A 22,692-nucleotide genomic window follows, 5' to 3' on the forward strand; every position below is an offset into this window, starting at 1 on the left:
GCTGGGAGCACCCAGCTTTCCCGAGGAGCGGTGCTTTCCACAGCCCCTCAGCTCCGTCCGAGCTGCCTGTGGGATACGGAGAGGTTGCGCTGGGCGTAGATGCCGACGCTTTGTTAGACTCGGTGTTGCGGGAAGGAGAAAAAACCCTCTCGCTGCCTCGTTATTTACTAACAGATACCAGCGTGGTGTGGGAGATCCCCTCCTAATCCTCTTCTCCCGCGTGCTCGCTCTCTCTCCAGGCCACATGTGCTTTGTATGAGATCATGTCTGCTCCGGAGTCTGGGGCAGCAGTGCTGGGACTCTACCCGCCGTTGTTTGTGACTCTCCTGCTGCGCGTCAGCTGCACCGTGGGTGTTCAGCTACCGAAGAACCTGCAGAGCAGGGAGAGGAGGAGCAGCAGCCACGGCCCGGCCCCCCGGAGCCTCCATCCCTGCAGGTACGGCGGAGCCGGGGCGCTGGGCGGCCGGCGCGGAGGGAACGCGCCTACCTGCCATGTGGAACTCATTTTTGTTTGTACAAACACCACAGCGTGCGCTGCGTCTGCAATCGGAGGGCTGGGTAATAACACCCGGGCCATAACGCCTTAGGTATGACGGCCTGACCTCTGGTGCGGTTTGGGCTCTGGGGGTTTGGTTTTCTTTTTTTTTTTTGGTGTGTTCTCTTCTGCAGAACACAATCTCTAAATTGGGAAGCATTAAATCAGCCGCCTCTGCAGCCTCTGCAGTGAAAGATGTGCTTTTCAGAGCTCGGGCAGCCACAGTGCCAGAGCCCTGCCGGCTTGGGTTACTGCTGCAGCCTCCCGAAAAAGCCCCGCTGGCTTTCAGGAGCGCGTCTCGGCGGGGCCCCCCGGGGCTTGCTGGGCACGTTGGGGCGGATGAGCGTTTCTTGGGGAGGGAGGATGGCTCCGCTTCCGTGAAGGATGAGGAGGGGAAGCTGGAAAGAGCAAACTTTCTGGCTTCGTCACGTCGATGGCTGCAGCGTGTCTCGGTCGCGCCGAATTGCTGCCCATTGAGCGAACAGCGCTGGGCCACGATGCCGTCTTCCCCCACGTAGAGGTGGCAGTGCCGAGCCACCTCATCTGCCTTGTCCTCCTTCCGTGCTTTCAGCCATGGGGTCCCTCACCGCTGAGGAGAGCCGGGGGTCTGGCGGGGAGGGCTCGGGTCCCAAACAGCCGCTCTCCAGGCGCTGTGCCCCCCGCCTGGTTGTGGCAAGCTGCCCGGCCCCTGCTTCTGTGACGCTTCTGGCTTGTTCTGCTCCTGCTTGAGGGGCTCCCCTGGCAGGGGGCTTAGAAATTAGTGGTGTTGCCTGTCACCAGCCTTTAATGAGCTTTCCCTTTACGACCTGCAAGCCTGTGCGTGCCTCTGCGGTGCTGAGGATCTCCCCGAAGGTGGGACTTCCCTTCACGTGCAGGGACCTGCTGCTGGCAGCTTCGCCTTCCCCTGCCCTCTGCCCGCCGCATCCCAACTTGAGCAAAACCGTAACGGTTTGGCTACCTCCGGCCAAGGCTGTACCCAACAGTAACACTTCAGTGTCAAAGGTCGGTGGCAGAAATACCCTGGCCCGCTTCGGGCTTGGCTCACGTTGGAAAGGATGGGGCCTCGCAGGACCCCTTCGGTACGACCGGGGCTGGGGTATCTGCCTGCCAGGGCCGTGCTCCGCCCCGGAGGAGCTGCCCTGCCCCGGCGCGTAGGGTCACTGCATCTTCTGGTCTGGGCAAACGCCTTCAAATAGCCGCATCGAGCGGCGATGCGCCGGGCGGGCAGTGGGGTGATGCACCGCCCACCTGCGACGCCAGCAGCCTCCGCGCTGCCCGACCTGGCGGGATGCGATCAGCAGCTTTTTAAAAGGTGAGTTCAGGTCCTGGCCTCTCCCTGGGGCTGGCTCTTCGGGATTTTAAAAGAGTGTTGTAAAAATGATCTCTCTGTTGTGAGAGCCCCTGAAACCCCAAAGGGCCAATGGCTGGACCGAGGTGAGAGTCGCCGCAGCTGCTAAATAATCCTCTGCTCGAGGCAGACAGCCCGGTTCGAACACCGAAGGGTGTTTGCTGGCGCGGAGCAGCACCTGTGTTGGCCCTTTGTTGTCACCTTTAGAAAGCGAGGATGCTGAAAGGGCCTCTGCAGTGAGGCTTTCCCCTGGCTGCAGAGGAGGAGGAGACCGCTGCACCCCTCTGCCAGGGTCTGCGGGATCCGCAGCCAGCGCAGGCTGTCGTTCCACGTCGCTCTGAGCCTGCGAGTGCCGCGCTGGCTGACTTGCTGAGCATCGTCAGCTCCTGGACGTTTCCAGCAGAGCCTTTGTGCTGGGAGAGGTGGGGTGCTGTGAAGGCAGAGCCCACGTTAGGCAAGCTGCAGGACTCTCCCGCCCCTGGGTTTCGGCGCGTCCCCTTCCGGGAGCGTGAGGCTGTAACCCGGGGTGTGGCGGTGCTGCCGGACCCGTGAACGTGTCCCGTCGGTGTATGCAGGTCCCCAGCTTCTTGCAGGCGTCGCGCTGGGTGGGTGTGAAGTGCTGCTGCTCCAGCCGTTGGCCGTGCCCTGCACGGCTCCATCCAGTGCTTCTGCGGGAGCCTGCCTGTGCTGAGCAGCACGAAGGGGTTGCTCTTCTCTCCTGCACCTCTGGGCTACCTGGGGGATGCCTTGACCTGCAGGAGAAAGGACCAGGGCTTCTCTCTGCAGCCTCCATGGGTGGTGTGGCTGTGAATAAGATGCAAACAGCCCTGCTCCCGCACACAGTGGGGACCCTCATGGAGCTGCTCCGGGGCTGGGCTGGGTGCCGACGGGCACCAGCCATCCCGGCTGTCCGCCCTGCCTGCGCTGGATTTAGTGTCTGAAACAGCACTGGTGCCCCTCGGCCTTCAGCCCCGCTTCTGGCGGCTTGTCTGCCGCGGTGCAGCCCTGGTGTTGCGACCGCAGGTGCCCTCGTCCTGCAGCAAATGGTCTGGCTGACGAGCAGTACCTGCGTTAGATTTAAAGCGCTTTAAATTTATGGGGATGTTGGGGTTAAACCACACCCGAGGCAGCGATGGCAGGAGGTGCTGCAGGCTTACGGGGGGATCGGAGGGCAGGGACCCCTTCTCTGGAGCTGCTTCTGCAGCCACCTGCCTGCCCCCCCCAGCTCCATGTGTAAAGGTTCTCCTGGAACTTGGGTCGGCCCGCGGGGAGGGAGCTGTGCCCCGATTTTCAGTTTTATCCTTCTGGGGGTTTCCAGACTTGGGTTTTTTAAAGGCTATCGTTAGTCTTAGGGGGGAGGAAAAAAAAAAAAGCCTGGAGGAGCCCACAAAGCAGACAAAGCGGCAGCGAGCTAAAAGGGCTCTAGCATCACCTGACAATTCATTTGTCAGATCCCAGTGGTGAAGAAAGGCCGTTTCCTTACCCCGAGCGGAGCGACTGGGACGGCGGCGTTGGGCACACCGAGCAATATCCCCCCATCTGCCGCCGTACCGTGGTGGGCCCTGTCTTCATCTCGGAAAGCTGCTGCTCACGCAGAGGGTGACTTTTCCAGCAGGGAGATGTAATGAGTGGAAACAGGTTGTTATGCTGGATGGCAGGGCTGCTATCTGATTAGTGTTTTATTTAGACCACATGTTAGAATAAAATTAAACAAACCCGATGTGTTGGAGGAGCGGGCTGATTAATGCCGAGCGCGGGTTGCCCCGTGGCCGTTCTGGCGCTGGCCGTGTCACTTGTGGCACTTGCCCCGTCCCCTCGGGGTGTTTTGCTCAGCAGCGGCTGCGGTTCGGGGTGGCTTCGTGCAGATCCCCCCAACGGGAGCGGACGCTCGCGCTGCCTTTGTGGCTTTGGGCTCGTGCAGCCAGAACTGTCTGTTCTCGTCATGCTCTTCCCCCTTAACGACTCCTGGAAGGGAGGCACGGGCAGATCCCAGCCAGACCCCGTACCGTAACACAGGGAGTACCGAAGGAAACTCAAAGCAACTGGTTGCCTCCCAGGGAAGGAGACGCAGGAGCCAGAAATGACTGCTCTTCCTCCAGAAGTGTCTGGGCTCCAAACAGCATTGGGGACACAAACCAGAACGTGCTGAACTGTGGCCGGGGCCGCAGCTCCGTCCGTGGAGCGGGGCTGGGGCTGGGTGAGCCCACGTGCCTCCCCAGGCTCCTGTCTGGGCGCTCCCGCGGCAGCAAGGCAGCTGTCGATCCCAGGAGTGACCCTTCGGGATGCGGGAGTCCCTGGATCCTCGTTGCAGGGAGAGCCGATGTGCCAGCCAGAAGATTGGGAGCAGGCAGCAGCTCTTCGACACCCGCATCCCAGATGTGGGATGGGGGAGCCCCCCGGCCCCGCTCCTGCAGCCCCCGGGGAGCGGCGCTGCCGGAGGCTGGCTCCCTCCTGCTGCCGCTGGTCGAGGCGGCCACCTTGGTCCTGGGCTTTGCTGGGTGAAGCTGGGCAGGATTGTACCGGAGGGGCTTGCTCGCTGGTCCGAGCTCGCAGCTGGCAGCGCCAGGGCTGGTCCAAACGCGGGCGTGCTGGCGATGCTCCGCTTCGCTGCGGTGGGACACACGCGGCGTCAGTGTCCTCAAGGAGGGAAAAAGGCTCCTTCATCGCCGCTCCTCAGACGCGGCCGGCGCGCGTGCGCTGCGTTGGGTTTCTCAGCGCCGCTTCTCAAATCTCCACTTGATCTTGCAGCTGTTACAGAGCAGCCATGTCCTGGCCTTGCATCGGAGCTGTGAGTCCCCGGTGACGTCGCCTGCATTTGGGGAGCAGGGAGGGGGGCTGCCTCACGCCGGCCCCTGCCAGAAATCTCTGGGGACTGACCGGAGGGGCGGGGAGCGGCGCGTGGTTTTGCTGCGAGCCCTGTTCCTACCGCGCGTGGGTGCGGGCAGGTAGCCGTGGCTGCGCGTCCATGAAGTCATCGCTGATTGATGGAGGGGGAACAGTCTTTGTCCGACGCGCAGAAAAACCGCGGGGATGTGAAATTCCAGCCTTGTCCCAGGAGCTGGTTACAATATCAAAGTAATTTCCTGTACGCGTTTTGAATTCTAAGTCTTCATGATATTTAAATGCCAAAGAGAGATGGTAAAGGTGAATATGATAGCTTGGCAGGAAAGGGAGGTTGGAAGACACGGGCTTTTGTTGGAAAGGAAGGAAGTGTCTATAGGACACTGTGGAAAAAGCAAACCTTGTGAATGAGCGGCTTGAACCATCTGTCTTGCAGGAGCAGCCGCGGGTTGCGTGGGGGCTAAGCCGCTGCGCTCGCTCCAGGCTTTTTAGCTCCTGGTAAGGAGCGGGAGAGCCTGGAGTTGCGGGCTGGGAGCCGAAACCTCGGGGAGGTTCGAGCGGAGCAGGAATCCCGCAGCCGGCGCGGGGGCTTTGTCGGGAGCGGTCCCTCCTGAGGAGCCACCCGCGAGCACCCGGCTGGTGGGGGACGTTGCCTGGCAGACCTTGTCCACAACCAAGGAGCTGGTGGGGAGTTCCTCGGCCTTCACTGGCCTCTCTTGTCCGTGAGCATCTGCCAGGAGGCTTTTTTGTTGCTGTTTTCTTATGCTGCAAGAAATTAAATCCCACTGCAACTTTCTTGGACTGAATTACAGGTTCACCTGTGTGCAAGCTTTGAGTTTTGAGGCTTATGGAGTTTTCTTGCTCTGCAGAAATGTTAGTGGCCCTCACGATGCTGCAGGAGGGGGTTCTCCATTGCACCAAAGCTGAAGTGCGATTCAGGTTGGCTTTGGGGCGGGGGGGCTCCCTGCCAGTGAGGGCGAGAACCCCAGGAATGGGCTGAGAGGCTGGAGAGATACCGTATAAACACGGCAGGGTTCGGTCAACCTTGTCGTGGGGCGGGGAGGCTGACTCGGTCTTCTGGGGCTGGGCAGAGCGAGAGCTGGTAAATGCCCAGTGCTGTGGCAGTGTGCGGTGATGATTTGTGCCCTAGGGAGAGCGAGAGCACGGGGATGGGCACCTGTAGGCAGAGGTGCTGCTGAGCACCGGTGCCGGAGCCTGTGGAGAGCTCTGCTGTGTCGGACCCAGTCTGCAGGGCCGTGCTCGGCCCCGGCCGAGGCTGGCGGTGGATGCTCGGCTGCTGGGGAGCTGAGCTGCCCGCTACCGGGCTGGCAGAGCTGGCAGGTGTCTGGGTCTCCTGCTCCAAATGGGCAGGAGCTCGTGAAGCGGACGCTGTACCTCCCCGCTGAACCGACTGCTGTAATGAAAAAGGAGCCTGGGTTTTATTCCAGGCTGCTGGAAGGGATATTCGAGGTCAGAGACTTGCTCTGTGGAAGGGCCTCTCTAAATGGAGACTCTTGCACGTCACTTAGTAATTTCGGCTACGGCTCTCGGGAAGGAACCGCTGCAGCCGGCTCGGGGAGCTGCGCGCGCTGCAGCAGCTTGGGCGGTCTCCAGCTGAAAACTAGCTGAAAAACTCCAAAGGGCTGTGTGGCCGCACTTGAAAACGGTAAAACTAGGACTGTTACGTGTACCGGCAGATTGGCGTGGACAGACGGTGGAAGAATACTTCTGCCTAAGGCTTTCTTTAATTAGTAATTAATTCCGTGTTGTCCTGTAGTCTTCACGGTGCAGGGATGCTTGAAGCACGCTGAAAGACTCTCCGCCGGTCTGGGCTTTTCACAAGAGCTGAGCAAGCTGGCTCAGCAAGCGCTCGTCGTCCTGCTTTTCCGTTTGCCGTCACTAACGGAGCCAGCTCGATGGCTCCTCGGTGGGCTCCTCTGGGAGGGTTTTGCAGGACAGACTTGAGGCTTCTGCACCGTCTGCCCCACGGGTCCGGAGCTGCGCTGCCTGACCGGCCGCTGCGTGCCCCGTGCGTGAGCGCGGCGCGGGACCCGCCAGCGTCTGCTCAGGCTCCCGGGGGACGCAGCGGAGACCTCTTGCTTTCTCTAGACGTGGCTGCGCCAAGCAGAAAAGCAAACCTGCGTTCTTCTGCGTGCCGCCTTTCCTGCTCCTTGTGCTTTTGCCGTGGGCAGGTGCTCGGCTTTGGCCCTTAAGGATGCTCCGCTTGTGTGAGTTCCTCCGGACACTCCTCCCTGGGGGAACCCAGCCCCGGCTCCCGATAAAGTGTGCGGGCAAGGGCAGCACACGCTGCCGAAAGCCTCGGGGCTGGCCCGGCAGGGAGTGTTTTCTGTGCGTGTGGTGGGTCAGTGTTTATTTCCCATTGTTAGTCTCAACTTGGGACGTGCGAGAGGCGTGATCGGGGATCTCCTTCGTTAAGACAAGCCGGGCTCTCTGGGGCTCCTGCAGCTGCTGGGGGACGTGGCTGGGAGGACCCTGCAGCCTCCTGGGGCTCGGCGGGGGTGAGGGTCCCTCCAAGCGCCTGTCCCTTGTCACCACAGCGTGGCCCATCCCTACGAGAAGCCAGAATAGCAGGAACCCAGCTCATAAGCTGAGAAAGCCTCGTGTTGAGACACTCTTACTAAATTATGTTTTCTTTGTGTGTGTGGTAACTACATTCCTCTTGCTTGTATTGAAGGCTAAGATTTATCCATTGCTAATATTTGTTTTGTTTTGACAGGATAATGTATGTTTCCCATATGTTGCTCTGTGCTTGCAGCAAAATAATCCCTACCTATAAAATATTAATGCAAAAAAACCCTCCTTAAAGTAGTTCTGGACTTCTTTACTTTTCAGTCTATTGTCTTGGATCACTTTAACGGCAAACGTCATGGTGTAAATGGAAGTAGCAGTGAGTTATGGGCTCGTCTCACTCCAGCTAAAGCCCTCGCATAACTCATCCCGTCCTCAAGCACCCGAACACCTCCCGCGTGTCCCAGCACTCCCCGGGCAAGAAGGTCCCTCCTCTGCCGTCCTGCGACCTGCCGGACGGGCAGGGCTGCAGGCAGGGCAGGCAGCCTGCCCTAACCGAACCGCCGTGCTTCTCTCCCCAGCTGTGCCGTGGAAACGCTGAAGGTCATGCTGGCCCGGGGGGGCAGCGAGGAGGTCGCCAGGGCCGTGGGCAGCGCCGGCGGCTGGGAGCTGATGGCGACTCCGGAGAGGCACCACGATGGGATCACCGTGCTCGCCGGGTAAGACGCTTGCGCCGCGCACTGGTTCTCCGGTATCTCCTCTAGCTTCGGTGCAAGAGCTGCGCTGCGGCCGTTGGGAGCGGGACGGCACCCCGCAGCCAGCGGGGAGGGGGTGCGCCGTGTCCCGGGGGAGCTGCGATGCATCAAAGCCCGTGGAGGGTCCCACTGGCTTCCCGCAGCATCACCGAGGGACTGGCGGTGGGGCTCTGCCTTGCTGCCCGCCACGGGGTGGCCAGCTCTGTCCCCAGCTCGCTGGAAGCAGCCCGGGTGGGGGATGAGCGGTGTTCCTGGGAGCGCGGTGGGGCTGGATGCAGCTGGCGGCTGCGGCGTGCCCCGCTGCGGCGTGCCCCGCTGCGGCGTGCCCGGTGTGCCCGGCGTGCCCCTCGCTGGGCTGTGCGGCAGCTCTTCAGGCACGTCAGCCAAACCCTTGCTGCTATCACCTGCTTCGCTGCGCTCCTGTCAGGGCTCAGGCTCGCTGTTCCCGTCTGACCAAGGTAGGACGGACACCAAAAAGTCTTGGATGGAAATTTTTTTTCCTTTCGCTGCTGCTGAAATCTCCCTGCGGTTCATCGGGTATTGTGGCAGCATCCAACCTCTGTAGATGGCTGGCTGGCAGCTGCCTGTCCTTCCCGCGGCGGCTGCGCAACCTCGTGCCAAAGGCAGCGAGTTTGGCGTGAGGCTGCGAGGCCGAGGGACGGCCGCAGCCCACGGTCCGGTTCGGTGGAGCCTGGTTCAGCCGGGGACTTCGCTGTCCCTCCACCCAGTGCCGTTAATAGCTCTTGGACGGCTGCGGAGGAGACAAGCGGTTTGGGATTTTCCAGTATTTGCAAAAATGCTTTATTGAACCTCCCAAACACTTGAGAGTGTCTCATCCAAAACAAAAACCGTCCCTCCTGGCCAAGGTCTGCCGGAGCAGGCTCCTGCCAGGGTGCCCGGCGTGCACCAGGCGTGGGCTCGGTCCTGCCCTGCGCTTCGTGGCAGGAGAGGACGATGTCAGGCCAGGGCCACCGGCTTTTCCGTCCTGGACATCAAATTGCTGGTTCTGCGCAGCAGCAGGACGCAGAAGCGTGAAAGACGGGTAGCGCAGGCAGCTCCCGTGCGCTGCCCACTCGGCTGCCCGTGGCCCCGCTGCTGCTCACGGTGCCCGAAGCACCCTGGGCTGTGGCTGCCCGTCCTGTGGCACAGGAGGAGGTGGCGCTCAGCAGGGGCACGTTGTGGCAGCCCCACGGCACAGGGCTCGGTGCCAGCACCTCACTGCGCTTGGTGGCTCGCAGAGCCCTGGGCGGAGGGGCTCGCCAGCTTCCTTGAAGCCCCCCCGGGGTCCAGGGGCCACCTGTAGCCCCCGGTGTGGGCAGCCGGCACGGGTGACGCGTGCCGCTTCTGTTCGCAGCGCGATGGCGCGACACGCCGGCCCCCGGCTGCCCCTGATCGTGAAGAATCTCATCCCGACGCTGAGCAGCGTCTTCGAGAGCCAGAGGATCACCACCACCGCCTTCTTCGCCGAGGTGAGCAGGGGGTGTCGCGGGGAGGCACAGCGGCGCGGCTGAGCTCCTGGCCGGCCGGCCGCCTTTCCCTGCCCGGCTGGAGAGCGGCCGGGATGAGGGTTAGGCTGCGGCAGGGCTCTGCCTGCAGCAGGCTCTGCCGGTCCTCCTCGGCTTCCCGACCCTCTGGTAGAGGGGATGGCAGAGAAGCGCTTGCAGGAGTCCAACTCTGAACACATCACCGCCATGAGCCAGCAAACCGTAACTCCGTCCTTACGTACCACCCTAAGGAATGAAGTGACTCAAGTCCTTTCCCCTCGCCGCAGCGCAGCCAGCAGACTGTAACACTATCTCTCCGTACATACCACCTTAAAGCCCTGGGCCACTCGAGGAGTTTTCGTTACATAAAGGAGCACCTTATGCCAACAATGCAGAACTATATCCCCCCTTATAAACCACCTTTTAAATTCTCAGCTGCTTAAGCAGCCTGGGATTAAGGCACTGTTTTTATTTTCTGTTTGGCTGGGGGAGCTGCCGGCCCGGCTCTTGGAGCCTGTCCCAGAATCTGCTTTAGTTTTGGAGTGTGGTTGGCTCTCTGCATCCTTAAAGGGTTTAAAATAGCAGCTTTGCCTCACCGTGGAGCTGGAGGGGAAGGAAGCAAATGCCTGTGTCTCCCTCTCTCAAAACTGATGAGGTGAGAGCTCAGTCCCTTTTCTCTCGGCCGTGCCAGTGACGGAGATGACAGAGGGGAAGCGAGGAGGGGAACGGCCACTGGAGCAGCAGGAAGACGGGCAGCACGGGGCCGGGGTGCGGCAGCCGCTGCTCCCCCGGCCTCCGCGGAGACCCCCGGGCAGCAGCAGAGGTGCAGCCGCTGCCCCAGGATGGCTGTCGCTGCCTCGTCCCCGCAGGGCGGGGGGCTCCGTGCCAGCCCCTGGGACCCGGGGGCAGCTCTGGGGTGCCATCGGGGCCTGCACGTGGCTACCGGCAGCCCTCGCTGCCCACGGGCATCCGGCCCAAGCTCTCGGTTGCCTGTATGTGGATCAGGCTCCGGGGTGCTGGGTCTCGTGTCGCAGGGTCCCTCTCGGCCCCGGGGTCCCTCTCAGCCCCAGGGCTCCTGCCCTCGCTGCAGGGGTGGCAGGTGACAGCGGGTGCACGTGGGGAGCCCCCCGCCGTGGCTGGAGCCTGGACCCGGCCCCTGCCCTGGGTCTGGGCAGCAGCAGAGAGCAGGGCTCTGCCCGAGAGGAGCTAAAGCCCCGGGCAGCCGCGCCGGTGGTCGTTAACCCAGAAGTGCCCCGTCGGCGCTGGGCTGCTGCCGACCCCGCTGCTGCCGGCGGTTAAACCTCCTTTCCATAAAGCGGAGCCTGATCCATGCAGGATGAGCCGGGCCCCAGCGGGGAGGGCCAGCAGCGCTCCTTGGAGCACGGCCCGCTTCCGTACGTGGCTCTCCCCACGACCCGGGGGCTCGGTTAGGAAGGTCAGCGGGAGAGCAGCCCTGCTGTCTCCCTCCAGCCATGTCTCCTGCATCAGTCTCCTTGAGTCTCTGCCTGGCCGGCTCCTCCCAGCGCCGCTCAGAGCGCTCCGGGAACGAGGAGCCGCTCGCCAAAAGCTCCGGTTCTGCTGCTGCTCAGCCGCTGGGGATGCTCCCGGGGGCTTCGGGGAACACGGTGGCTGCTCTGGGATCCGCAGCCCAGGGGATGCGCTTTGGGCCTCCATCCCTGTAAATGCCCCGACTTCTTCACAGCCCACCTCATCTCGCCTGGCTGGGGGTCTCGGGGGCCAGGATTTGGCTTTTGTGTGGGTTTCGTGGGTTTCTCCCGGCTGTCGGTGCTCGCCCGGGCTTCCCGCTTCTTCCCAACTTGGGGTCCTCAGTTTTCTCAATTTACATCTTACAAATTCTTGCAGGTTCCCCACATCCAAGTGCCTGCCTTGGGGTGCCGGGGCTGAGGGCTCCCCTAGCCCTGCCTCTGGATGGCGTGGATATGGGGTGAGGGGCAGATCCCTACGGGGGGGGCAGATCCAGTCTGCTGGGGCTCTTCGCTGGCGTAAAGGAATAAGAGCATCCGAAACACAGCCATCATCTCCCTCGTGGCTCGCGGGGCCCCTGTCCTGTCGATGCTGAGGCTCTCTTCTGCTTTAGCTCCTGAATAGTAACGTGGTGAATGACCTGCTCCTGCTGGAGACCATGATGGACAACGTGACGGGGCGGCAGAAGGACGCCTGCATCTTGGTGCGGATGCTGGCTCTGCGGGGGCTGGGCAACATCGCCTGCGGCTCGCCGGAAAAGGTGAGTGCGAACTCCGCGCTGCTCGGCCCGAGAGTCCTGGCCAGGGCTGGGTGGGAGGAGGGAGCACGTAGCCACCGGGAGATGCGGCTCGTCCAAGACCAGGCGGGTCTCCGGACGGGACAGTCGGCCACCTCCTCGCCCTGGTGACGGCACCTCCAAAACGGAGGTGGCAGCTGTCCTGCGCGTCGCCGCCGCAGGCAGGCACTGCGGGACTGCTCCGGTTCAGAGTTCTGACTGCTTTAGGAGACACTTGTGTAAAAGCCTGGCTTTGGGGGGAAGCCTGGCGTCCCGGGGGGAGGCTGGCTGGCCCGAAGAAGCCGGGTCGCCTGTGGGGCTGCCCACACGGGCAGCAGCATCGCGCCTGTGCAAGACCTGTGAGCCCATCGCTCTTGCCTGCTGCTCTGGTGGTTTTGCCGGCTGACAAATGGATCCTTAAAAGCAAAGTGATCCCCTGATCCCGATGATGGGGTTCAGGTAGGCAGGAGTCGGTATCTCCACTCTCCAAAGCGCTGCGGTCGCAGTGGTTTGTGCCGGAGGCGCGTCCTGGAGTGGCACACGGGGAGGGCAGGCACAGGGCGCTCTGCGCCCGCAGCTCTTCGCCTTGAGGATGCGCAGGGGCGGCTGGTCCCCGCCAGGCTCCAGACGCACCTTGCAGCCGGGAAGCGGCGGCTGAAACCCCCTTTCCTGCCCGGGAGAGGAGCTGATGCCGCAAACCCCGCAGGCGCGGGAGCATCGGGCTGCCTGGGGCTGCCGGCCTGACCCCGCAGCTCTCCTCACCTGACAGCTGATCGGCGGCAGCGTGGGGGCTTGGCAGGCGCCCCGCTCCTCTGCTTGCCCACGCCAAACCCCGGGAAGAGGTCACGGACGGGCCAGCCCCGAGACAGACAATACGCTACCGTGATCTGCTGCTAAAATATAAGTAGCTACTAAAAATACCGTTGTGCTGGCATCGCCCGGTCAGAGCCGCTGCTCTCACAGCATCCGGCGCTCTGGGCTGCGCGAGCCGCAGCGCTGCCTCGGGTAAGCAAGAAACCAGCAGTGCTGACAGCACAGCCCGGCGAGGATGAGGAGGGTGGCGACGAGCCCGTGCAATTAGGGCGATGGCAGAGACGAGCTGTTGCCGGCTCCTCCGCTCGCCCCAGCGGGGGCACAGTGAGTGCAGCCGGGTTTCCAGCCCATCAGGAGAGCTGCCTCCCCGACCGTGCTGCGGGTGCTCCTGTCCCTGATCTGCTGGGGCAACCCGGAGCGATGCCAGCCCGGCGAGGCTGGGCGGGCGCTGGGCTCCAGGGCGCCTGTCGTCCCGGGTGGCTCAGGGACAGCCGTCCCTCTGTCCGTCCCTGCCGCTTCCCAGCCGGGCTCTCTGAGACACGCTGGGTAGCACGGCGTAGTTTGCAGAGTCGAGCGCTCAGAATTAAGTGACGGCAGACTTAACGTGGCTTATGCAAACTCACTTTCCCCCTTTGCTGTGTGTACACCAGCTCTAATTACACAGAGAAATCCTGCATTGATGGTTCCAGCGGGAGGGAACCGGTGGCTGCGGTAAGCAGTTACCGCGGGCAATGACTGGCCTGTGCCGAAGACACTTTGCCCGCGGCAGTCGTAATTTAAGTCTCCTTCCAGCTCCTTCTGGCTGGAAGCGCGGCGTGGGGCAGGAGCCTGCTGCAGGGCACCCAGGGGACGCGCCCCTGCCAGGCTGGCCCCGCGGGGACCGCTTTTCTCGCCGCTTCCCTTGCAGGTGAGGAAGCACGGGGCCAAGCTCCTGGCGTCCATGGTCAACGGCATGGATGACAAAGATGACCCCCACAACCTGGTTGCGCTCGAGGCCATGTCCAGTCTCTCCAAGCTCCTGGATCACGTGGAGGAGAGGGATATCCAGTCCATGCTCCTCCACATCGCCATCAGGATCCGGCCCTTCTTTGACAGTGTAAGGCAGCGCCCTGGCTGCACCAGGGAGGCCGAGCTCGTCTGCCGAGCCAGAGCCTGCTTAACGCAGGGGGGTGCGAGGGAGGAGCAGGAGTCTGCTTGGGTGCTGCATCCCGGGGTGCAGGCAGCGCTGCGGAGCTGGGAAGGAGGTTGGGGTGCCGTGTCCCCGGCTGGGAGCTCAGCACAGGCTGCGTAAGGACACGGCGCCGTTGGGAAGCGGCGGTGCCTGTTGTGTTGTCTGCTTGGACCTCGGCTCCCCCCGGGTAGCAGGAGGCTCTGGACGCGGGGTTGAGCCAGAGCTGGGTTACGGGGGTGCCCCGGGGTAGGAGCAAGGGCAGGGTGAGGCCGGGGGGAGCAGGGAAGTCCTCTGTGGGTGTCTGTCCCCGGGGGTTTTGCTGCCTTTAGCAGTCTCTGTTCATCCTCAAAACCCCTCAGCATCACCGCGGGGAAGCTTGGCGCTTTGGTGCGTCTCCTGCTCAGCTTGCAGCCCGGCCCTGGGCTTGAGCCTTCTCCTCTGCTCCTCCGCTGAGCTGCTCCTGTCCCGCCGGGAGCATCCCCCCTTGGCCAGGCCCTTGCTGCGCCCCACGCTCCGGCTTTGTGGGTGTCATCTTCTCCGCTGCTCCCTCTGGCCTGAGCGGAACTGCAGCCAGGCGTTCCCCAGCTCCCTCCCCAGCTGTGCGGCTGCGCTGCCCCTTCGGAGGGCTGGAGGGTGCAGCGTGGAGACCCCCGTCCTCAGACCCCAGCACCTCCCGGGTGCTCCCTGCCGGCTGGTGGGGGGCTCTGGACCAGCAGGAGCGAACGGGGATGATGGTGGCTGAGATTTGGGATGAAGAGGCGGGGGGCCGTGTTTTTGTGGAGTCATTAGATGGGAGGGAGTGAATTTACACCCCCAACAGAGCCTGTCCTCAGCCCATGGGTGGTTTTGTTATTTCCTGGTGAAGAATCACCTAAAATGGTTTTCAAAAACCAAAAAAAAAGCTGAAGTCCTGCAGCTGAGGACCGGGGCGTCCTGGGAAGGAGTTGCCGAGGGTTCAGGACAGAAGGCAGGGTTTCTCTTGCTGCTCCGATGCCCTCTAGCCTGAGAAGCGAGGCGGTGGGTGGTGGGAGCAGCACTGCCAGGCGCGTCCCCCGAGGCGGGAGATGCCCAGCGCGGGTCGGTCCCCGCTGAGCCCTGCTCGTCCCCTCTGCCTGCAGGAGCAGTCCGACCTCCGCCAGTCGTCCATCCTGCTCTTCGGCAACCTGACCAAGTTCAGCGAATGCAACTGCGAAGTCTTCTTCGAGCAGATCCTGAACGGGCTGGTGACGCTGCTGCTGCACCTCCAGGACCCAAAGCCGGAGGTTGTCAAAGTGAGTGCCCTGCTGCCCTGGCCGGCAAGAACGGGGGTCCTCCGCCTCGGCGTGGGGATCCTGCCAGGTGCCGAGCTCTCGAGTGCCCGCTGCAGCCTCCCTTCTCTGTGCTGCAGGCCTGCAAGTTTGCTCTGCGCATGTGTGGCCCCAACATGGGCTGCGAGGGGCTCTGCGACATGTTCCTCAACCACCTGCGGGAGGACAGGAGCCTGCACTATGGGGAGTTCATGAACAACGTCTGCAAACACCTGGTGAGCGGCTGCCAGAGCCCGTGGCACCGGTGCCAGCGCTGCCCGCGGGGCTCGGCGCAGCCCCGCGGGGCTCGTGCGGGGGCTGCTGGTCCATAAGGTCCTCTGGGTCCTGCCCCTGTGTCCGCACGGGGCAAGTCCCCCCCAGCCCAGGTGTGTTCCTGGCCTGACCTCGGCCTCCCTGGAGCTCCGGGCTTCCAGGAGATGGTGCCAGCGCTGCAGGCAGCCGGTCTCGTGTCCCGCGTGACTTCCTCGGCGGCTGTTTCTCTCCTAGATGCAGAGCTACCCAGAGATGCTGAACCGCCTGATCTTAACCAACCTGTTCTACTTCAAGAGCAACTGGGTGGACATCCGAGCCGCCGCACCCATGTTCATCGGTAAGGCTGCTGGCGTCCTGCTCCCAAACCGCGCCTCAGGCCTCGCGTTGCTGCCCTCTCCGCGGAAGGGGTGTGTGCCCGTCCCTGTTGTCCTGGGAATGCTTTCGGTCCCTGCTCTGCCGGGAGGGCACTGCTGGAAACGGCCAGGTCATGTGGTGCCTCCATGTCCTGCCGAGCGCTGACCTGCGCCTTGCTGTGCCCAGGCCTGGGGACGGGCACACGTGCGATGTCCCCAGGCGGTGCCAGCACCCCAGGAACTTTTCTCCAGCCTCCTGCCGCTAGTGCTGGCTCGGTGCACGGTGTCTGCTGTGACCAGCTGAGGTAGAAAGCAGGTGGCCAGGTCATGCCACGGTGTGGGTGACCACCGTGGGCAATGCCCGTACAGGCCTGGTTTGCAGCAGCAGTGGGCTGCTGTGGGCTGCACAGACGATGCCCGTCAGGGGCCTGGACCAGCTCGGTCCATCACTTTGAAGGTCTCCAGGCTCGGGGTGCAGCATGCGGGTGCGGTTACGGTGAGGCGAGCAGCACAGCCAGAAGAGCTGCCTCAGCCCCGCGCCCCCAGCTCAGAGCGTTCCTGCAGTCCCTCCTTTCTGAGGAGGGTGGGTAGCGCCCAGCCTTGCTTCTACCCCTCGGAGATTGCGCGGGGGGGGAGGTTTTGCCGCTCTCGGTGCAGACCTGAGCTGCGCTGTGCTGGGATGTGCCCAGCGGTGCTTTAGGACGAGTTACCAGAGCTGCAGGAGGCAGAAACGCTGGCAGTCGACTCCTTAGGGTGCACACGAGTCGGAGTTGTGTGTACAACGCCGGCGGTGGTCCTCATCTGAGCGCGTGTGGTGGGGCTTCCACTGAGACTGCGCACAGCGCGCCGACGCAGGGACGAGTGGCCCAGTGCCCAGCGGCGCGCTGCCGTTACCCGTCTTCTCAGGCGTGGGGCTCCTCAGGGGCATCCAGACCAAGCCCTGACTGAAATTCTTCCTCAGGCTTCCTCGTGCTGCACGTGGACGAAGACCACTGCCAGCAAGTGGACCTGGACCAACTCATTTCGGGTGAGTAGGTGCTGCCGCCACGGCTTTCGCCGCTGGGGAGCGGGGCCTCGCCTCTGCCCTCTGGAGCAGGAGCTCAGCCCCGCGAGATGGGGCTCCCCAACCCCTGGCGCTGCTGTGCCTGAGGCTCCTGCTCGGCGCTCGGGGCCGGCGCGTGGGCAGCCTCCCGCGGGCCCCCGGGGACCGGCAGCTTTAGGCCATCGCAGAGGGACGAGGCTGCAATGGGATCCCGCTCCCTCCCGGATGCGCCCGTGCGGTGAGATCCGGCGCTGCCCCCGGGCAGCACCTGGCTGCGTCCCTGGGTGAGCTGGGGGACACGGGGAATGTCCCCGACCTTCTATGACCAGGTGACCCGCCTCGTGGAGGAGGGAAAGGCTGTGGATGTGGTCTACCTGGACTTCAGTAAAGCCTTTGACACTGTCTCCCACAGCATTCTCCTAGAGAAGCTGGCGGCTCACGGCTCAGACAGGTGCACTCTTCGCTGGGTAAAAAACTGGCTGGACGGCCGAGCCCAGAGAGTTGTGGTGAACGGAGTTAAATCCAGTTGGCGGCCGGTCACGAGCGGTGTTCCCCAGGGCTCAGTACTGGGGCCGGTCCTGTTCAATATCTTTATCAACGATCTGGATGAGGGGATCGAGTGCTCCCTCAGTCAGTTTGCAGATGACACCAAGCTGGGCGGGAGTGTTGATCTGCTGGAGGGTGGGAAGGCTCTGCAGAGGGACCTGGACAGGCTGGATCGATGGCCGAGGCCAATGTATGAGGTTCAACAAGGCGAAGTGCTGGGTCCTGCACTTGGGCCACAACAACCCCAGGCAACGCTGCAGGCTTGGGGAAGAGTGGCTGGAAAGCTGCCCAGAGGAAAAGGACCTGGGAGTGCTGGTTGACAGCGGCTGAACATGAGCCGGCCGTGTGCCCAGGTGGCCAAGAAGGCCAACGGCATCCTGGCCTGTATCAGAAGTAGTGTGGCCAGCAGGAGCAGGGAGGTGATCGTGCCCCTGTACTGGGCACTGGTGAGGCCGCACCTCGAATCCTGTGTTCAGTTCTGGGCCCCTCACCACAAGAAGGACATGGAGGTGCTGGAGCGTGTCCAGAGAAGGGCAACGAAGCTGGTGAAGGGCCTGGAGCACAAGTCTGATGGGGAGCGGCTGAGGGAACTGGGGGTGTTCAGCCTGGAGAAGAGGAGGCTGAGGGGAGACCTCATCGCGCTCTACAACTACCTGAAAGGAGGTTGTAGCGAGGTGGGGGTTGGTCTCTTCTGCCAAGTAACAGCGATAGGATGAGAGGAAACGGCCTCAAGTCGCACCAGGGGAGGTTTAGATTGAACATTAGGAGAAATTTCTTCACTGAAAGAGTGGTCAGGCCTTGGAACAGGCTGCCCAGGGAAGTGGTGGAGTCACCATCCCTGGAGGTATTTAAAAGACGTGTAGATGAGGCGCTTAGGGACATGGTGTAGTGGGCATGGTGGTGTTGGGTTGATGGTTGGACTCGATGATCTTAGAGGTCTTTTCCAACCTGTATGATTCTATGATTCTATGACCTCATGGTCGGCCCATGAAGCCAGACCCATGGCCGAGATAGCCCAGCACCTGCGGGCAGCAGACTCGGGGGGCCTGGGAAGCCAAGGTGCTGCAAGGGGCCGAGCGGTGGGCGTGGGGATACTGAGATGGCATTTGGTTTGCACCCTGCGGGCATCCCGGGGCCGAGGTTGCAGCTCACCCGGGAGCGGGGCGCTGCTGGTGGGTGCCGAGCGAACCCCAAGCCCCGCATCCGAGCACGGCCCCACCGGGCTGCACCGCCAGCTCTGGTCCTCGGCCGGCGGCTCGCGGGGCATTTGCAGTGGCTTAGCGTCAGCAGGAGGGGACTCGCAGCGTTTGTTTGTAACGTGTTAACCGTTAAAAGGCAGAGTTAAAGCTCGTTATGAAGGGCTAATAAAAAGTCGACTTGAAGCTGGTGGCATTTTGGAGCAGAGTTAAGTAATTTTCCTGGATTTCAGGGATTTTTTCCCTGTCACTAGTGACCTCATAGTATATAGTAATGCATGGAAACTTTTGGATTGTTCCAAGGGAGCTTAAAAAACACTAAAAAAGGAAAAACTATCTTTCCGTTGGCTCCCTGAGCCCTTCCAGAAGAAAGAGGCCTGTCTGTTTGAAACAAGTGAAAGATAATCTGCCCGCGTGTGAGTAATCGCTGGAGCGAGCAGGCCTGGATTGGGTTGCGTGAGCTTCCCGTGTTGAGTGGCTCGGCCGCGCGGGGTTGGGGGGGCTTCGGCGTTGCAGCCCGCCCCGGGGCACCCCCACGGCCGGGCCCAGCGAGGCGCGAGGATGCCGCGAGCGGGAAGCAAGCGGGCGCATAAATCAGGGGAGCCTGGCTCGCCGCGGGAGCGGGGGGATCGGGAGGGAGGCGAGGGCTCTCCTGCGCCGGGTAAACAAGCTACTGGAAAAATATTATTATACTTTTACTGCTAGGAAAAACTACCTGGATTGTTTTCTTACTACCGGGAGCTGTTCCAGGCATTAGGAAATCGCGCTGATAGGGGAGGCTTGGCCCAGCGAGTGTCTGCACGGCCCCGCGGGCCCCCGGGGGCTCAGCTCCCGGCTCCGCTCTCCTCCCTGGCCCCTGACCCCCTCCCCAGGGCAGTGCAGGAGGAGCTCCCCCAGTTTGAGCCCCGCGCCCCAGGGAGCCCTCCCAGTCCCACCACCCCAGGGCACAGGGCAGGCAGGGCCAGCAGCCCCCACAGCACCATCCTGCTGCCACAGCATCGGTCCCCTGGGCTGCAGAGCTGAGGGGCTGCTGGGGGGCTGAACAGGACTTAGGGTGCCTGTTCTCCCCTGGGGTGTGTGGCGGGGCTGGAGCAGGGAGGGGGCCAGCAGAGGGGCCCAGCATCCCTGCGACTGGAGTGGAGTTTTTCCTTCCTTGTGTGATGGAGCGAAGCCAGGACGCGGCTGGGGCCAGGCGTGGATGGCCCTGGCCCCGTGGCCCCTGGCATGTCTGTGCTCTGTTCCTTCCAGCTCTGAACCTGCTCCTGAAGGACCCCGTCCCCGCTGTCCGTGTGAAGGTGGCAGAGACGCTGGGCCGCCTCGTCAGGATCCTGTGAGCCCCGGTGCACTCCAGCTCCACCGCAGCAATAGTTGGGTCGGCTCCTCGCCACGAGCCCCACAGCCTGGGGCGCCCACGGGCACTGCCACGTCTTCCTGCATCGAGCACCCGCCTGGGGCCCAGCTCGCCCGCCTCCGCGGCAGCCCCATCGTCTTCCTCCGCTCTCGCCAGCCGGCGGGAGCCCACCCAGCCCAGCGCCTCCACCACCCTCCTCCAGGACTGGCTCGGCCTGGCCGCGGTACTGCGGTGGCTGGAGGGCACGGTGGGCACACAGCTCCTCTCCACGGGCTGCTCTGCGGGGTCCTGGTTGACATGGGATGAGGGTCCTGGCCAGGGGACCTTGGGGGCAGCACGCGGAGGGAAGAAGGGGCCGCAGCGGGCCTGGAGCCGCGGGCAGGCGGCGTCCCTGGGCTCCCTGCGCGGCTCCCACTCAGCCAGGAGCGGGACGGAGCCTGAGCCCCCCCAGCTGCCTCCAGCCCCTCGTCCCACCCTGCTGCTCCCCGATGCTGAACACGGGGCCCTGCCCCCCTGGGGCCCTACTCAATGAATGTGAGCGTCTTCTCGACACACGTGTACATAAACGTATTTTTAAATAAAGCTCTTTGCTCCTCAAGCGTTGTGGTGGGATGAAGGGGAGGGGTGGCCCCCGTCACTCTGTGAGCGGGGGCGTGGGGGGGGTTTGGGGGGCCTGTGGGGAGCAAGCGGCACAGGGGAAACTGCCGCCTGCGCAGGGCTCCCCTTTGGCGGAAGATGCTGGGTCTCTTCTCCCCCCTTGCCAAAGGGGAGGCCCAGCGCTGGCCCTGGCTCTACTCATGGGGTCCCCCCCGAGCTGGTCCCGCCCCGGCTTCCCCTGCTCCTTGTCACGAGCTCCCGTCCCTACACTGGAGCTCCCTGCTCTGGTCACCTCCAGGTTCTTTTTCTCCTTCGGGTTCTCATCCTGTTTCCAGTTCCTCCTGCTCCCTGGGCTCCTTTGCTGGGATGTATGTGATATAGGGGGCAGGGGGCTGGGCAGGTGCCTCCGTGGGCACTTCGTCTGCAACCAGAAGCAGCCGAGGGAGGTGTGGGGTGGCGGTGGTCCCATAGCATGAACTGGCACCATCCTCCTAGCAGTGCTCCTCCTCAGCACTCAGTGACACCTGTGCCCTGCATCGAGCAGGGCTTGCAGTGTTGGTGGTAGTCCTGGTGTCAGTAGGGCTCAGAGTGAACAAGCCAGGGCAGAGAAGAGCTGCTGTGAGAGAGGCAGGAGTGGTTTGTGCCCAGTGCTGCAGGGAGGGTGGAGAGGCCACACGGGGCTTGGTGGCAGGAGGTGTCCTGTGAGCTCCTGGCCCTGGCCCAGGACAGCGGTGCCCGTGGGCTCTAGCGCTGCCTCGGCTGCTGCCTCTGCACGGGCCGGGTGGCTGCCGGGGCCTTCCCGTTGCTGTGGGACCATCCCTCAGCCCTACCTGCTCGCGGGGCCAGAACAGCTCTGAAAGCTCTCACAACTTCTCCAGCTCTTCAGCTCTGCCGTGGCGGGGGATTCCTGGGATGAGTGGGCAGGGAGTTGGGCTGCACCCGGGCTGGGGCTGTGCCAGGCCCTCCCACCCCCCCTGCCAGCCTCGGGGGCAACCGGGGGAACACCCTCCCTCCCCTCCAGCCACCTTCCACTTGGGAAGTGGAAGCCCTAGGTGGGCTCTTTGCCCTGGGTTTGGAGCCAGCCCTGGCCCATGGCCCCACCCTGGGACGAGCCCAGGCGATGTGGGACCCCGCAGTGGGGGTCCCGCAGGGTGCTGCGTGCCGGGGGCCGTGCTGGCTCCCGGCAGCCCCCAGCCACGTGGGTGTGTGGACCAGAGATCCCGGCTGGATCCCCCCAGGCCCGGCTGGATCCCCCCAGGCCCGCAGTGGGGAGGGCCGGTTCCCGTGGCCACCCTGGCCTGTGGCCAGCGCTGAGCTCATGCGCGGGATGAGCTCACGGTGGCTGTCGGACCGCAGGGTGCCGAGGGTAGCACGTGGGGATCCCCTGCTGGGACCACGGGCAGGGGGCAGCCGGGGCTCTGCCCCCGACCTGGGGTGACCCCAGGGACCATGTGGGGGTGATGCTGGGGTTAGAGGGGTGCTGGGGGTGGGGACCTAAAGCCTTTTGGGCACGGCTGGGGCTGGCTGCTCGCTGTTTCCTTGCACCAGGTGCACATGGGGCCCACTGTGGGGCAGGGGGGTCGGGGATCCTCTTGGCGGGTGCAGGTCCCGTGCCAGCCCTGCTGCATGTCCCCAGCCCGGGTACAGGGCTGCTGCAGCCCAGGAGCCACCATCCCCCCGGGGCTGGCGCATGGCGGGGGCAGCCTGGAGCCCCGGGCTGGGCCAGGTACTGCGGGATGTGCCCACTGCGGGGGGCACCACTGCAGGTCTCAGGTGATGCCCCCCTGCAGCCCCCCATGGCAGTGGGGGGTGTGAGTAGGCTGGAACTGGGGGGGCAAGCGGAGACCCTGGGGAGGGCTGGGATCAACTTCACCCCATCTTCTGCCCGCCCTTCCACCCTTCCACCCGTCCGTTCCACCACCTGGCCCTCCCTTTCTGTCCCACCCCCCTTCCCTCCACCTGGGGTACGTGGGGAGGGAGGGATGGCGACGTCCAGCCCGGCTGCCGCTCTCCAGCACGCAGCCAGCGTGGCGGGGTGGCTTCCCCACAGGGACGGGGCTCAGCCGGGGCTGGGACAGGACGGGTCCTGCCTGCTCAGTACCACCGTGCGGGAGCAGCTCTCCTGGCCGGGGCCGCGGCAGCGATAGCGAACACCGCAAGAGCTCCGGGGAAGGGCAGCCGTGCCGGCCAGGGGGCACCGCGCTGGGCGAGGCAGCAGCACCAAGCGGGTTTTGGCAGGCGCATCCACGCGTCCCCAACGGCCTCGGTCCAGCCTGGGCTGAGCTTGCAATGCAGGACAAAGGGGCGCAGGA

At 63.6% G+C, this 22,692-nt stretch overlaps 1 protein-coding gene across 4 annotated transcripts in view; it reads left to right on the top strand.

Annotated features, from left to right (window-relative positions):
* The window catches only part of MROH1 (maestro heat like repeat family member 1), a 60,943-nt gene extending 40,562 nt beyond the window's left edge, over positions 1-20,381 (top strand). For all 4 annotated transcript variants that reach the window (XM_075140970.1, XM_075140972.1, XM_075140971.1 and 1 more), the window contains 10 exons: positions 240-436; positions 7,835-7,972; positions 9,363-9,477; positions 11,591-11,737; positions 13,473-13,661; positions 14,855-15,007; positions 15,124-15,258; positions 15,530-15,632; positions 16,610-16,675; positions 19,681-20,381. In XM_075140970.1, coding sequence (XP_074997071.1) covers positions 240-436; positions 7,835-7,972; positions 9,363-9,477; positions 11,591-11,737; positions 13,473-13,661; positions 14,855-15,007; positions 15,124-15,258; positions 15,530-15,632; positions 16,610-16,675; positions 19,681-19,766 — 1,329 coding nt within the window. In that variant the 3' untranslated portion in view covers positions 19,767-20,381. The remainder of the gene's footprint in view (positions 1-239; positions 437-7,834; positions 7,973-9,362; positions 9,478-11,590; positions 11,738-13,472; positions 13,662-14,854; positions 15,008-15,123; positions 15,259-15,529; positions 15,633-16,609; positions 16,676-19,680) is intronic.
* The last annotated feature ends 2,311 nt before the right edge of the window (positions 20,382-22,692 follow it).

Source organism: Calonectris borealis, chromosome 2 (genome assembly GCF_964195595.1).
Source record: "Calonectris borealis chromosome 2, bCalBor7.hap1.2, whole genome shotgun sequence".
NCBI lineage: Eukaryota > Metazoa > Chordata > Aves > Procellariiformes > Procellariidae > Calonectris > Calonectris borealis.